The sequence below is a fragment of the Chenopodium album genome, chromosome 3 (genome assembly GCF_948465745.1).
Source record: "Chenopodium album chromosome 3, dcCheAlbu1.1, whole genome shotgun sequence".
Lineage (NCBI taxonomy): Eukaryota > Viridiplantae > Streptophyta > Magnoliopsida > Caryophyllales > Amaranthaceae > Chenopodium > Chenopodium album.
Genome location: NC_137836.1, coordinates 73,900,753 through 73,912,972, shown reverse-complemented (window position 1 = coordinate 73,912,972; position 12,220 = coordinate 73,900,753). Strand labels below are relative to the sequence as shown.

The 12,220-nt window shown below is 34.8% G+C and overlaps 2 protein-coding genes across 4 annotated transcripts; one reads left to right on the top strand and one right to left on the bottom strand.

Moving 5' to 3' along the window:
- Positions 1-4,324: 4,324 nt before the first annotated feature.
- Positions 4,325-7,932, top strand: LOC145624191 (uncharacterized). 3 transcript variants are annotated; one of them, XM_081677179.1, is made up of 5 exons: positions 4,325-4,614; positions 5,675-5,736; positions 5,867-5,971; positions 7,042-7,188; positions 7,518-7,932. In XM_081677179.1, the coding sequence occupies exons 1-4, from the start codon at positions 4,380-4,382 to the stop codon at positions 7,171-7,173; spliced, it is 534 nt and encodes a 177-aa protein (XP_081533305.1). In that variant the 5' UTR covers positions 4,325-4,379; the 3' UTR covers positions 7,174-7,188; positions 7,518-7,932. The 3 variants fall into 3 exon arrangements, with proteins under 3 accessions (XP_081533305.1, XP_081533304.1, XP_081533302.1); XM_081677178.1 differs by having other exon boundaries at positions 7,042-7,198; XM_081677176.1 differs by lacking the exon at positions 7,518-7,932 and having other exon boundaries at positions 7,042-7,451.
- Positions 7,849-10,900, bottom strand: LOC145624190 (alcohol dehydrogenase 1-like). The gene is made up of 10 exons (XM_081677175.1): positions 10,768-10,900; positions 10,553-10,689; positions 10,385-10,437; positions 9,765-10,090; positions 9,587-9,669; positions 9,369-9,444; positions 9,042-9,103; positions 8,864-8,959; positions 8,581-8,742; positions 7,849-8,101 (listed from the first exon to the last, which is right to left on the bottom strand). The coding sequence occupies exons 1-10, from the start codon at positions 10,802-10,804 to the stop codon at positions 7,985-7,987; spliced, it is 1,149 nt and encodes a 382-aa protein (XP_081533301.1). The 5' UTR covers positions 10,805-10,900; the 3' UTR covers positions 7,849-7,984.
- Between the last annotated feature and the right edge of the window lie 1,320 nt (positions 10,901-12,220).

The following is a 12,220-nucleotide window of genomic DNA, read 5'->3' as shown; positions in this document are numbered from 1 at the left end:
GTATCTTGTTATTAGAAAGAGTTACGAGGCATCCAAGTAAGTGTTTTAATTATTTGCATTGATATTATGATATAGAAATCATGTCTAGGTTGTTATTATGATTCTTAGTATCGTATTTAGGGTGACAACAATAAGTTCCTAGTATCATGTTTAGGGTAAAGAATATAATGTCAATTATGATTCCTGCGATGCCTTTTATTTTCTTTCCTAATATTCATGTTAGTATCATGTTAGGGTTAAAGCTTTGATTTTTATTGTTTAGTGACATGCTAGGGATTGTTATTAATCTTGTTAGTATCATGCCTAGGATCTTGCTATTATTATGCTTTAACATGATTATTATTATTATTATTATTATTATTATGATTATAATTATTATTTTTATGATGATTATCATGTTGCTTGATATTTATTGTTATTGCTTGATCACACCTTTTATGCATATTTAAAGGGAATTGGTACTTGTAGTCACGCTTAATAAGATAATTAATAATCTTGTTTAGGGTTAATTTGATTATAATTCAAGTGATCGCCAATAATAGATTTATTTGTGCATTAATACTCAACCAACATAGATTAAACAGGTTTAGGGTTAATCCTATTGATTGTATGTTAGTCAGAAAGCGCACATGAATACGATCAGAATAAAGTAGAGGCCTATTATTAGGGCAGGTTTAATCTCTTTTAGGTTGGATTTGTACCTTCATCCCCGAACCCTATTTGGTTCAAGACCTTATGGAGTTGACGATCTCTTGGATCGTTAAGGGGTATAACGTTCACCTCGTGAACGGTTTACAAGTTCCTAAAATTTGCTGGCGCCTTTTTTGCTCTATCTTCTTTCCCTTTGGACGCCACCGTACTTTAGTGTATGATCACAGTGGGGTTCGAGGTAGGGGTAATGCTTGAAATATTCTCAACAGGTAGCTTTCTTCGATCCCCCGCTATCGGTCGTTAAGGACCTATTCTCAACCTCCAATACAAGACCGAGACTTGCCCTACTTCGATCGACGGACAGCGTAAAAGAACGTACTCTAGTCCAGTCCGAGGCTACTTTGTAGGAATTAGCGGTTTTATGTTATATATATTAAACCCACAATTTTTTATAAGGTGATTTTTACTTTGATAAACTGCTAATTGGCGTTCTACCCTAATTTCTATACCAAAAAATCACATTTAAATAGGATAGATGATCGCACGATATAAATAGGAAATTTTTATAAAAATACGGTAGTATAATTATGGTTATTATTTTTAGGATTTTTTGCAAAATAAAACCATAAAAAAATTCACAAATATGACACCACACACACAAAAAAAAAAAAAAAAAAAAAAAAAAAAATTATTATAACACCACAAAAAAAATTCAAAAATTGAATTTCACCACAACTTAACTATGCCATCCAAAAAAACATTAATGGGCCCACACTATACATGTGTCACTTATTTATGGGATTAGAGATAGAGAATTTTTTTAATAAAGTAAAAATAAAAAACTTTTTAAAACAAAATTGCTAATTGTTGATTGGCATCGGTTTTATTTTTAAAAACAAACCAAAACCAAAAATAGGAAATAAGAAAAAGGTGTTTCCACATTAGTTTTGTTGTCAGTTTTCAACTTATCATGATTTTAATAAATTTAACTACAAGTAACCTTATATTCATTATGTGACGACATATATCATATGATTTTGAAAACAGAAAACCACAACGATATCAAACAAATAGTTAATTGAATCAACGACTTTACGTTATATAGAATTAGTAGTTTAACGTTATATTAAACCCACAATTTGCGGTTTAAGCTTGCATAAGCTGCTAATTGAATCAATGGTCTTATCTTATAGGTGCGACCTTAGCCTAAGAGAGCTTGTTTTGGCAGCTACTCTCTTATAGTGAGGAGACAAGGTTATGCGCTGGGTAGCGAAGCGCATCTGTTTCGAGTACAGAGGTGACGAGGGGTGCTAACCCGGCCACCCAACCCAGCAGGTCAGGGGTGGGTCAGCCATAGGTTCGAATCCTGCCGCCTTTCTTATGGATCATCTTGTGGTTACCGGATGATGGGAATAACAAAAAAAATTTAATGAGCACGAAATGTCAATATATGAATTGTTTCATTATTCGTTATTTCCGGGTCCTTTCATTGCATTCACTTACAACAAGAAACAACCACCAACGTTTGGTGCAGCACCTGCATTTTGGTTGCAAGTCGTGTAAAAGAGACTTGGATTCGATCCTAAACTAAATAAGGCTAGCTATCAACCGTAGTGAAAGGGCATTAGTTAACCAACAAGCAACGACGGATAGCTTTCTTCGATCCCCCGCTATCGGTCGTTAAGGACCTATTCTCAACCTCCAATACAAGAGCGAGACTTGCCCTACTTCGATCGACGGACAGCGCAAAAGAATGTACTCTAGTCCAGTCCAAGGCTACTTTGTAGGAATTAGCGGTTTTATGTTATACATATTAAAACCACAATTTTTTATAAGGTGATTTTTACTTTGATAAACTGCTAATTGGCGTTCTACCCTAATTTCTATACCAAAAAATCACATTTAAATAGGATAGATGATTCGCACGATATAAATAGGAAATTTTTATAAAAATACGGTAGTATAATTATGGTTATTCTTCTTAGGATTTTTTTGCAAAATAAAACCATAAAAAAAATTCACAAATATGACACCACAAAAAAAAAAAAAAAAAAAAAAAAAAAAAAAAAACCCTTTTATTATAACACCACAAAAAAATTCAAAAATTGAATTTCACCACAACTTAACTATGCCATCCAAAAAACCATTAATGGGCCCACACTATACATGTGTCACTTATTTATGGGATTAGAGATAGAGAATTTTTTTAAAAAAGAAAAAATAACAAAAAAAGGTGAAACCCTAAAATCTTAACTCATCCACCACCCCACCACCGACGTCGGTTCCCATCATATTTTCGTCACCCCAACCCAGCCCCCACCACCGTCACCCCAACCAATCTGACCACCCTCGACCGATAAAAACCATCCTAGCCGACCACCCTCAACCGTCGAAAACCAGCCGAGCCTTAGCCCTGATTTGGTTTCTTGAGTACGGGTTTGGGTTTAAATGAGGGTGAGGGTAGGTGAGAGTAGGGCGGTTTGTGGGTTTGGGTATGGGTTACGGGTAGGGGTTTTGGCGGTTCGGCGACGATGGTGGTGATGTTGTTGTGGTAGGTGGTGGTGGCGTGATATTGTTGTGGTTTGGCAACGGTAGTGGTACAAGCGATGGAGATTGTCTAAGGATAGGGTTGGTGGGGCAATGGAGGGCCTGTTCTGATTTATAAAACTGAGCTGAACTGAGCTGATTGGACCTGAACTTAATAGAACTAAAAGGAATTGTTTGTAAGAGAGGGAAATTAGGAACTGAACTGAATTGAACTGATTGGAGCTGAACTAAACTGAATAGAAATTAAGCGGAAGAGAACATGCCCGAAGTTTACTGGAGGCTTGGTTGGGCTTGGAGCAGTGGGGCTAGTCGGCGGTGGTGTGTAGGGGAGCCGACGGTGTTGTTGGTGGCTGGGTGATTTTTTTTAATAATAATTTTTAAATCAATAAACAACTGACACTTGTACATGGCAGACTCCATTAAACGAATTCTATATGAGGATTCGTTAAGTGGTGGTGAAATTCAATTTTTGGTTCTTTTTGATGGTGTTATAATAAAAATATTTTTTTATGGTGTTATAATCCAATTTGTTTTCACCAAGAAAAAAAAATTCCAATTTGTGACTATTTTACGGTGTTATTATTTTGCAAAACATCCTTATTTTTTTTATTATTGTTAACAATCTATTAACTATTACTAAAACAGAAGTTGCAAATGTCATTATTGCCCACGTGTCGTTCTCTTAATAAAAAATTTCCCGCCTAAATGCAATGATGATGTCATTTTTTTTTTATATTTTTTTTTTTGCTATCATATTTAACATTTTTGAAATTTAAATATTAGAAGCTTCTACATTACAACTTAAACCTATCAGTTTATCGTTGGAAATTTAAACAATGTTAAATATCACACTAATATATGACCTCCTATATTGAACTACAATCACATTCGTATGGTATACTAGAAGTTTGGGTCGACCCGGTCTATTCTAGTCTTAATACTATGCATTAGACAACGTTGATCACTATATCATAATTTTGATAAAAGTAAAAAATTTTAAAATTACAAAGTGGACGTAAATGTACATTTTAAAAATAAATCGTTATAAATCGTGCATCGCACGGTTTCTAACCTAGTTTAATACGGAGTAATAAAATGAATAAAATGCCAAAGTGTCAAGAAAAAAGGAAACTACTCTTTGGAAAACAAGAAGCAGAAGTTGAAAGGACAAAGAAGTGACGATGGCCGCTTCTTGTTCAAGTATTGTTTATGGCGTTCAACCCATCTTAAATCACCCTCGAACCCGCTTCAAAACCCCAAATCTTTCAAATACCCATTTTCAATCTCTTTCCTCCAATTTTAGTTTTGATTCATCCTCTAAATTTCTGCTGCCAAAGCTCCAAATTAGCGGGCTAAGAAGGCGGAATTCTAATGCTGTGCCCATCATCTTCAATGCTCAATCCAAAATCTTCCAAGGTTGATTTTTTATTTTTTATTTTTTTTACTTCAATTCCCTTCTTTTGTTTGATGGGTAGCTAATAATTCATTATCAAACAGATTAATTTCATCTTTTTATTTGGTTAATTTTGCTAATTCTTTATGTGATTCATAGTTTATGACTATACTATTGTTCTTGTGATGGGTTTGTTCAATAATTCTGCTCTATTTTGTTAAAGGTCATTTCTTTATGATCAGAATTTGAATATTGTTAAACCATTTTGACATAAATAACAAGTTGAGTGGCTTACAATCAGATGATATGATATTATTCTGATATGGGTGTATTTCTACTTTCAAGTATTGGGCATGCCTTAGTTTTTGTATGAATTTGGGTTAATTTGAGATTTCCTAATTTATATTTGTGACAATGGGCCATGTCATGAGCTTTGGTTTGTGTCCAATGGTGGCTCCAGGTTAAGGCCAGTAATGCTCATGATTTAGGCAACAATTTGATAAGTAATTCATTCATGAAATGTATTCTTCGATTTTCAGCTTTAAATGATGTATGTTAGAGTAGTCGCAATGACTTAGGTTTGAAAACAGCTGAATTCGTGGATTTTATTTATTTCGAGGTTGGAGAACTGATAATGCTCTCGATTTGTAGTTTTGCCCATGAGTAAGTATGACAATTTTGTAATTGAGGTCCAACCAATCTTGATACCAATTGTACTATGAAATGCAAATTGTGAACTACCTCAGACAACCCTTTTTCTCCTTTGATTAACGACGTTGCATAGAAGCATCAAAATGTTGATTTGGTCTCCGAAAATTCTCTTCTAATCAATTTATCAGAATGGATGAATATCTCAATTTCCTTTTGTGTAAATTGAAATCATGCAATTAGTGGCAGAAGACTAGAACAGAAAATACAAAAGCTGAATGCATATGCTAAAACAACTCGTTTTCATGAGCTGAATACGATGTAGATTTGTTTTGCTTGTCTTCACCTTTTTCATTCTGCTTAGTCTGTCTCAATTGAATATGAGTTCAGTTCCCATGTTTGTGACTCTATTGACATCTATCTGATTTGAAGCAGCCATTCAGACAGTTTTTAAAGTCGGCAAAGATGGAGTTGAGGCAGGAACCAATCTTGTGCCAGTAAGATACTCTTGTCAATGATGATTAAATTTATTCTCATTGCAGCTATGTAGTTTTAACCTCTCATCTAATTTCTTTTTGATGTGATTAAGGCTTTGATTGATTGATCTAATTTCTTTTTGATTGTCAGGATGCTGTTCCAAGGCCAGTTGCAAGACTGTCTGTAACTGTAGTTGCTGCTGCTGTTTCTCTTTTTGTGCTTCGGTCGTTCGTGTCTACAGTTTTCTTCGCATTGGTACGTTTGTGGTATCTGTTTCCTGTTGAATCATATACATAGTAGCTTATAACTGTTTTCTCCTTGCGTCCCTGGTGTTTGCTTAAGTTTACCAATAGGCACTATCCAGCATTTATGATCATGCATAGTTCATGTGGCAGCATAGGATCATCTTCCTCTGCTTAAATTGTACTCTGCATTTTAGGTGTAATCATCTGTTTTAAGCACAGAAAATTTAGCTCCGTGAAGAAGTATGTTGCTAGGTTGATTGGTGCATTGTTCTGAAAGTTTTCTGTCTCTGACAAAGCTTATGTTTAGCACAATCCTAGTGATGTATTGCACTGAAATAATAGCAGATGAATATTGTATTCATTCATTTACAATATAATATGCTGAAGATTACCTAGAAGGTTTTGTCAATGTCAGTAGAAGTTAAAATTTAATGATGAACTGATGTATATAGACTAGCGGATAACTTGAGGGAACCTATCTGAACTGTACGGTTCTTTATTGATGAAGCTTGGGGTATACATTATTATCATAAAATATTAAATCTAGATCTATGCAGTCATAGATATCTAGGACTTGGAATGTTTTGAATTGAGTTTGGATTCAATCTTTCCAAACAACAGTATTCCGTGTTAAAACTGTTTCATATTGGATTTAGACCTGTGATTCTGTGAAAGTATAATCCCCTCTGTCCAACTAGCATCCCTGTTTGAAACTTGAAAGTCAAGTGCTGCTCCTTGCATATTATCTATGACTACTTTTTCTGTAGTACACTAGTATGTGAAGGTCACAATTTTAATTGAGTAAGATGTGACAAACTGAAAGGGTTCCTAATTTCTTAACTTTTGAATTCTAGTGTAGCATTTGACTTACTTTTGGATCTCTTTCTCCTTCCTTAAACATAACCATAAACATCTTTGTGTGAATTCATGTGTTGAGTGGGGAGGGGTTATGTATACAGTATATGATTTCTGGGTAATATTCCTATTCTATGTAGAGGATTAATGTCTCATAATCTCTGTGATTGTGGCTGAAGATCTTTGGCCATCACCTAACTTGTTATCTAATCAATTGCAAAACAGGGTTTCATGGGCTTTGTGTATTTCATTTATCTTGCTTTCAACAAGGACAAAGGACCTAGAATGGACGACAAGCCTGGTTCAACAGACGAAGCTATAGAAGAAGCTAAGAAGATCATGGATAAATACAAATAGGCTGCAAGCTTAACAGTACTTACGTGTATTCTGCTATTAATTTTTCAAACGTATATATGTGGTTTGTTTGAATGTTGCAACTTTTATAGAAATTAAATTCGCAAGAATATGTGGATCCAAAATGTCTAGTGGAAGCATGGAAAATGACTATGAGAATCCAACCATAGGGTAAATTGTTGATAATTTTTAGAATGGTGTATCACTAATCATTTTGTGGGCATCACACTTGAATGAAATTTCTTTGATGGAAGCAAATTGCCTTCCCCTTTCTGGTTTGAGCTTTTGTTTTCATTTTTCTTGAGGAACTGATACTTTAAGCTTTTTGGCAAAAAAAATTCCTGCAGAAGCTGTGTTTTCTAGTCTGGAGTCTGGACCAATCTGAAGATGATCAAGTATTTCATTGAAGTATTGTTTTATTCGTGACTTGTGGCAGTCTCATGAACCAGAGCTCCATTATCCCAATTCGTTTGGTTTCGTGGTGATTATGGGCTTGGTCTTTGCCCAGGTACGCTTCTACGTTGATATTATATAAATCAGGGATATGATGTAGAGTGACTGTAGAATGTTTGGATTTCCATGTCAGGTGATTGTGACTGCTACTGTAGTTCCTAGTAAATTTGCATTGTTTTATGGTAAACAGAGGCATATATATTATGTCTCAATGCCATGTACAAATTCAATCAACTGGTGAGTTTGAATAGCATATTTGTTCACTTGGTTTGACATTATTACAAAAATAAGTGAATGCAATTTTCTGAATTCTGCAAGAAAATTTGAATTATACCCTTATAGACCAGATAATGTTTGCTGTTTACTCTTCCATGCTTATGATACAGCGCAAGCCTTCCCCTTTTTGCATTAACTCGAAAGCCTTGTTGATTTCTGAGAAGGATACTCTATGAGTTATGAATTTATCCAAGTCCAGCTCCTGTAAGTTACCAGAAAAAACCAGTTTAGATTAGAGATGCTGGTTATTCCTATTCCTCTCAACCACCTTTACCCCTTTTCCCCATTTGATAGATTTTTTTTCAAATCATTGTGTTTGAAATCTAATTGCTGGCAAACTTTTATCTGATTCGATAACCTGTTCAAGCAGACTTGTAACCTGAAACTCTCCGAAATGATTACTCAATAATGATCTGATCCAAAAGCGACCCAAAATTTGATCTTTACTGATTACTGAATCGGAGTTGATCCAACCAAACTGACACATTTGGATAGGTCTACTTGTTATATAAATGGCTATCCTTTGTTCTTAGGTGTAACTCAAGGGGATACTTTGCTCATTTGAAGCTTTCTTAGTGATCTAAAAACAGACAAATGAGCAAAAAAAATAATTTTAAAATATACTATATGATAGAGGCTCTTGCATTAGTTAAGCAAAATTGATATCCAAGAACATTTTACCTGATTCATGTACATATCAACAACAGATGGGAGATCTGACTTGGGCTTGTAGTTGCCAAAGAAAGTCCCTTTGAGAGTCCTCTCATTAAGCAAATTAATAGGTTTAGTCATAAAAACAGCATCCCTGCTAGGAACTCCACAAAGCACAGCCACTCCCCATCCCTGTACAGTCAATCCCAAAAAAAAACACCGAAGTTTTTAAAAGCTCTGTTCTGAATCAAAATTCATGTCAAAATCATTTACTTTGTATGTCTGAGTAAAAAAAGGGGACCAAAACTCTTACATCATGAACACACTCAAATGCAGATATCATAACATCCACATTTCCAGTGCACTCTATACTTCTGTCGACTCCTCCGTCTGTCATCTCCTTGATAACCTGTTAAAGGAAATGGGTTCTTCAGAGCTGCACAGCAGACATCTGAATCTTTTGAAATTGGGATATAGAGATTAAACTTTACCTCTTGAATTGGTCTGTCATGATCTTTTGGATTCACAAAGTCTGTGACACCAAATTTCTTGGCTAAAAAGAAGAAAGATACAAATTATACAATACATTAGTCCAGCTATTGAATTGTACCTTGCCAATACAACACTTCATACCCTCCATGCTGGTGTGGCTCATAAGGACTTCAGATCTTGTTTCAAACCTCTCTCTTTATTTTTTTGCTCTCCATTTTTCATTTCATAATTCTAGATTTAACAGATATTAAGTACTGTTAATCCAATTATTTCTTTGCCAACACATTGGTACGAAAGCTTGGGAATGGATGGAGTAATATCTATACCTTCCTCAAATTTGCTAGGATTTCGACCAATTCCTATTATTCTTGATGCACCAGCAATTCTGGCACCTTCAGCAGCCTTGGTAATATAGAGTTGAATATAAGTTACAATTTACAAATATGTAAAGTGCATCATATTACATACTTTCCCTACCTGCAGTATATGTGTGAGCTAATATAATAAATATTCTACCACTCTTACAACACTGCCTTAAACTTACAGCAAGTCCAACAGCTCCAAGTCCGAACACAGCAACAGTAGAGCCCTTCTTTGGTTTTGCCACATTCAAAGTCGCGCCCAAACCTTGAATTGAGATCAGAACAACAATAATTATAATAAGCTTTAAATCACAATTTTTTGGTGAAAATGGAAAAAGACTGAAATTTATGATAGGAAACCTGTTGAGACACCACAGCTGAGAATGCAGGCTTTATCTAAGGGTGCCAATGGGTTAATCTTAACAAGACAACCAGAATGAACTACTGTATATTCACTGAAAGTAGAAGTTCCAATGAAATGGTTAATGGGATTTCCATTGAGAGAAAACCGGGATTTCCCATCGTTTAGCATCACTCCTCGAATAGGGTTCATCCTTAACAAATCACACATGTTGCTTTCCTCAGATTTGCAGTGGCGACACTCCCCGCATTCTCCAGTAAATACTGGAAGAACATGATCGCCTACTTGGAAATCAGTCACTCCCTCACCTATGCTTTCTACAATTCTGTCAAAAATTAAACAGAAGCTTATCAACTAGATACTCTGCATATCTTTTCACGCATTATAGCTGGAAAGTAAGTGAACTTGACTTGAGATTTAAACGAGCTAGACCTACTGCACATCTTGGCTCAATAAGATCATGAACAGGCTTGGATTTGTAGATTAAATGGAGTTCTAGTTATGAACTGTAAGTAATAACACGAACTATCAATATTATATGAGTTGGTATACCAAGATGAGCTATCCCTAGCTCTAGCTCGGCTTTTTATCAACTCTAGTTGAGAATATATGAGCTTACCCAGCTGCTTCATGACCGAAAATGCGAGGAAACAATTGTGTAGCAGTACTGCCCTGCAGAATAGAGGGAATACTTGGAGTTTTCAGTTCTTGAAAAACATAGTTCAGAACCTCAAGGGCTACAAACTAGTATGGAAAAAAAGCAGAATGCTAGGTAAATAAGATATACCTTAGCTTCCCAAAAGTAAAAGTCAGTACGGCAAAGTGTAGTGTACTTGATCTTAACTCTGACTTCCAAGGTCTGTGGTGGAGCAACCTCTACTTGCTCTATCACCAACGGCTTCCCGGCCTCCCATGCTACAGCAGCTATACAACAAACCAATAATAAATCAACAAAGTGAAGATGAGATTTTGTAGTTAACACGACGAGTCTCAGATTCATACCTTTGCAGGGTATCACAAGGCCAGCAGTACTAGACATTGGTAATGTTCAGATCAATCAGATGAGTTCTCACTTCTCTGTAAAACAAGTTTTCCAAACTTTATATTAGAATCAATTTCATAATACAAATTATAGCCTTATAGGTTAGAGATGAGTATGATGAAGACAAACATGATAAATGAAGTAGAGATACATAGATAAAACAAGGTTTGGACCAAGATTATAAAGTGGGTGGACCACTAAATGTACTATAACTTGATAATGAGCTATTTATTTCCCTACAAAATTTGTTGCATTAGTAAAAAGAAGTTTAAACTTGTTCTTATCAGTTGACTCCATGTGTATGTTTTCTTCCTCTTTCTTTGCAAGGACAAGTTATTGGGATCATGACTTGGCTCTAAGTTTGAAACTTCACCACACAACTAAACTTCACATTATCAACAACTAACCATGTTGATAATAAAATCTAAAGAGAAATGGAAATTTATAAGTAAAACTCGTATTACATATATACTCCCTTTATATGGAATTAGTTGTCACATTATTTCAACCTCTTAATTTATTAATATGACTATTTTTCAAAAATATCCTTATATCACTCGATTTAAGTAATGGTATTAGGAAATTCAATCATAATCCGTAACTTTTTTACAAGAGAAAGAGGAAGGTATACTCTTGATAACTAAGCACGTAATTTAATTATTTAAAGCTTTATTGATTTAAGAGAAGACATCCTACCATTGAGATGATAAAATTATGACAATACAAGCCTGATCTATCGGCTACATTCCCTTGTTAGTACGGGAAGTACATGATCTGATGTATCGGATGCAGTTCATATACACCATTTACCTACACTCTCCAGCCCACAAACCTACAGAAGCGAAATGCAAATTTATAAGCATTTGGGCAGATCAATAAATAAGTAAAATAACTCGACCAGTTTGTAGTCTAGACACTGGTAATTAAGAGTATAAAACCTATTCTCAGGCCTCAACTTTCAGCTTCAGTTTAAGCTTTTGTTTGAGTTGGACCGCTAACAAGGTATTTCCTGTGTTACTTTTCAGCAAGCATTGATATGGGAACAAGTATTAATGTAAGATAGGATTCAAATACAGTAAATAAGCCCACTTTGTTTCTATTTTGTATTCAAATCAGGTTGAACTGTGATTTTGAGTTTAATTCATTTAAGTGTATAATTGTTCATATTTTACCTACTTTATTAGATTTAGTTAAGTTATTTTTTGTGAGTAATTCATTATTATTAGATAAGCCCAAAAGGGTTTCAAAAAAAAAAAAAAAAAAAGATAAGCCTAAAAGGTTGGTTTGGGGTTGTGAAGGAACAAAGTAGACAAGTAAGAAGGGATTCACTGCTCTAGGCCCAGAGAATCAGAGATGTGGTTTTCTTACAAATAAATATCTTGCTTGTTTGTTACTAAACCTATAGGTTAATAA

Coding starts and splice junctions, on each gene's coding strand:
- LOC145624190 (XM_081677175.1), bottom strand. CDS start 10,804: ATGTCTAGTACTGCTGGCCTTGTGATACCCTGCAAAG. Junction 10,091..10,384: donor TTCGGTCATGAAGCAGCTGG/GTAAGCTCATAT, acceptor AATTTTTGACAG/AATTGTAGAAAGCATAGGTG. Junction 9,104..9,368: donor TCCTAGCAAATTTGAGGAAG/GTATAGATATTA, acceptor TCTTCTTTTTAG/CCAAGAAATTTGGTGTCACA.
- LOC145624191 (XM_081677179.1), top strand. CDS start 4,380: ATGGCCGCTTCTTGTTCAAGTATTGTTTATGGCGTTCAACCCATCTTA. Junction 4,615..5,674: donor TCAATCCAAAATCTTCCAAG/GTTGATTTTTTA, acceptor GATTTGAAGCAG/CCATTCAGACAGTTTTTAAA. Junction 5,737..5,866: donor CAGGAACCAATCTTGTGCCA/GTAAGATACTCT, acceptor TTTGATTGTCAG/GATGCTGTTCCAAGGCCAGT.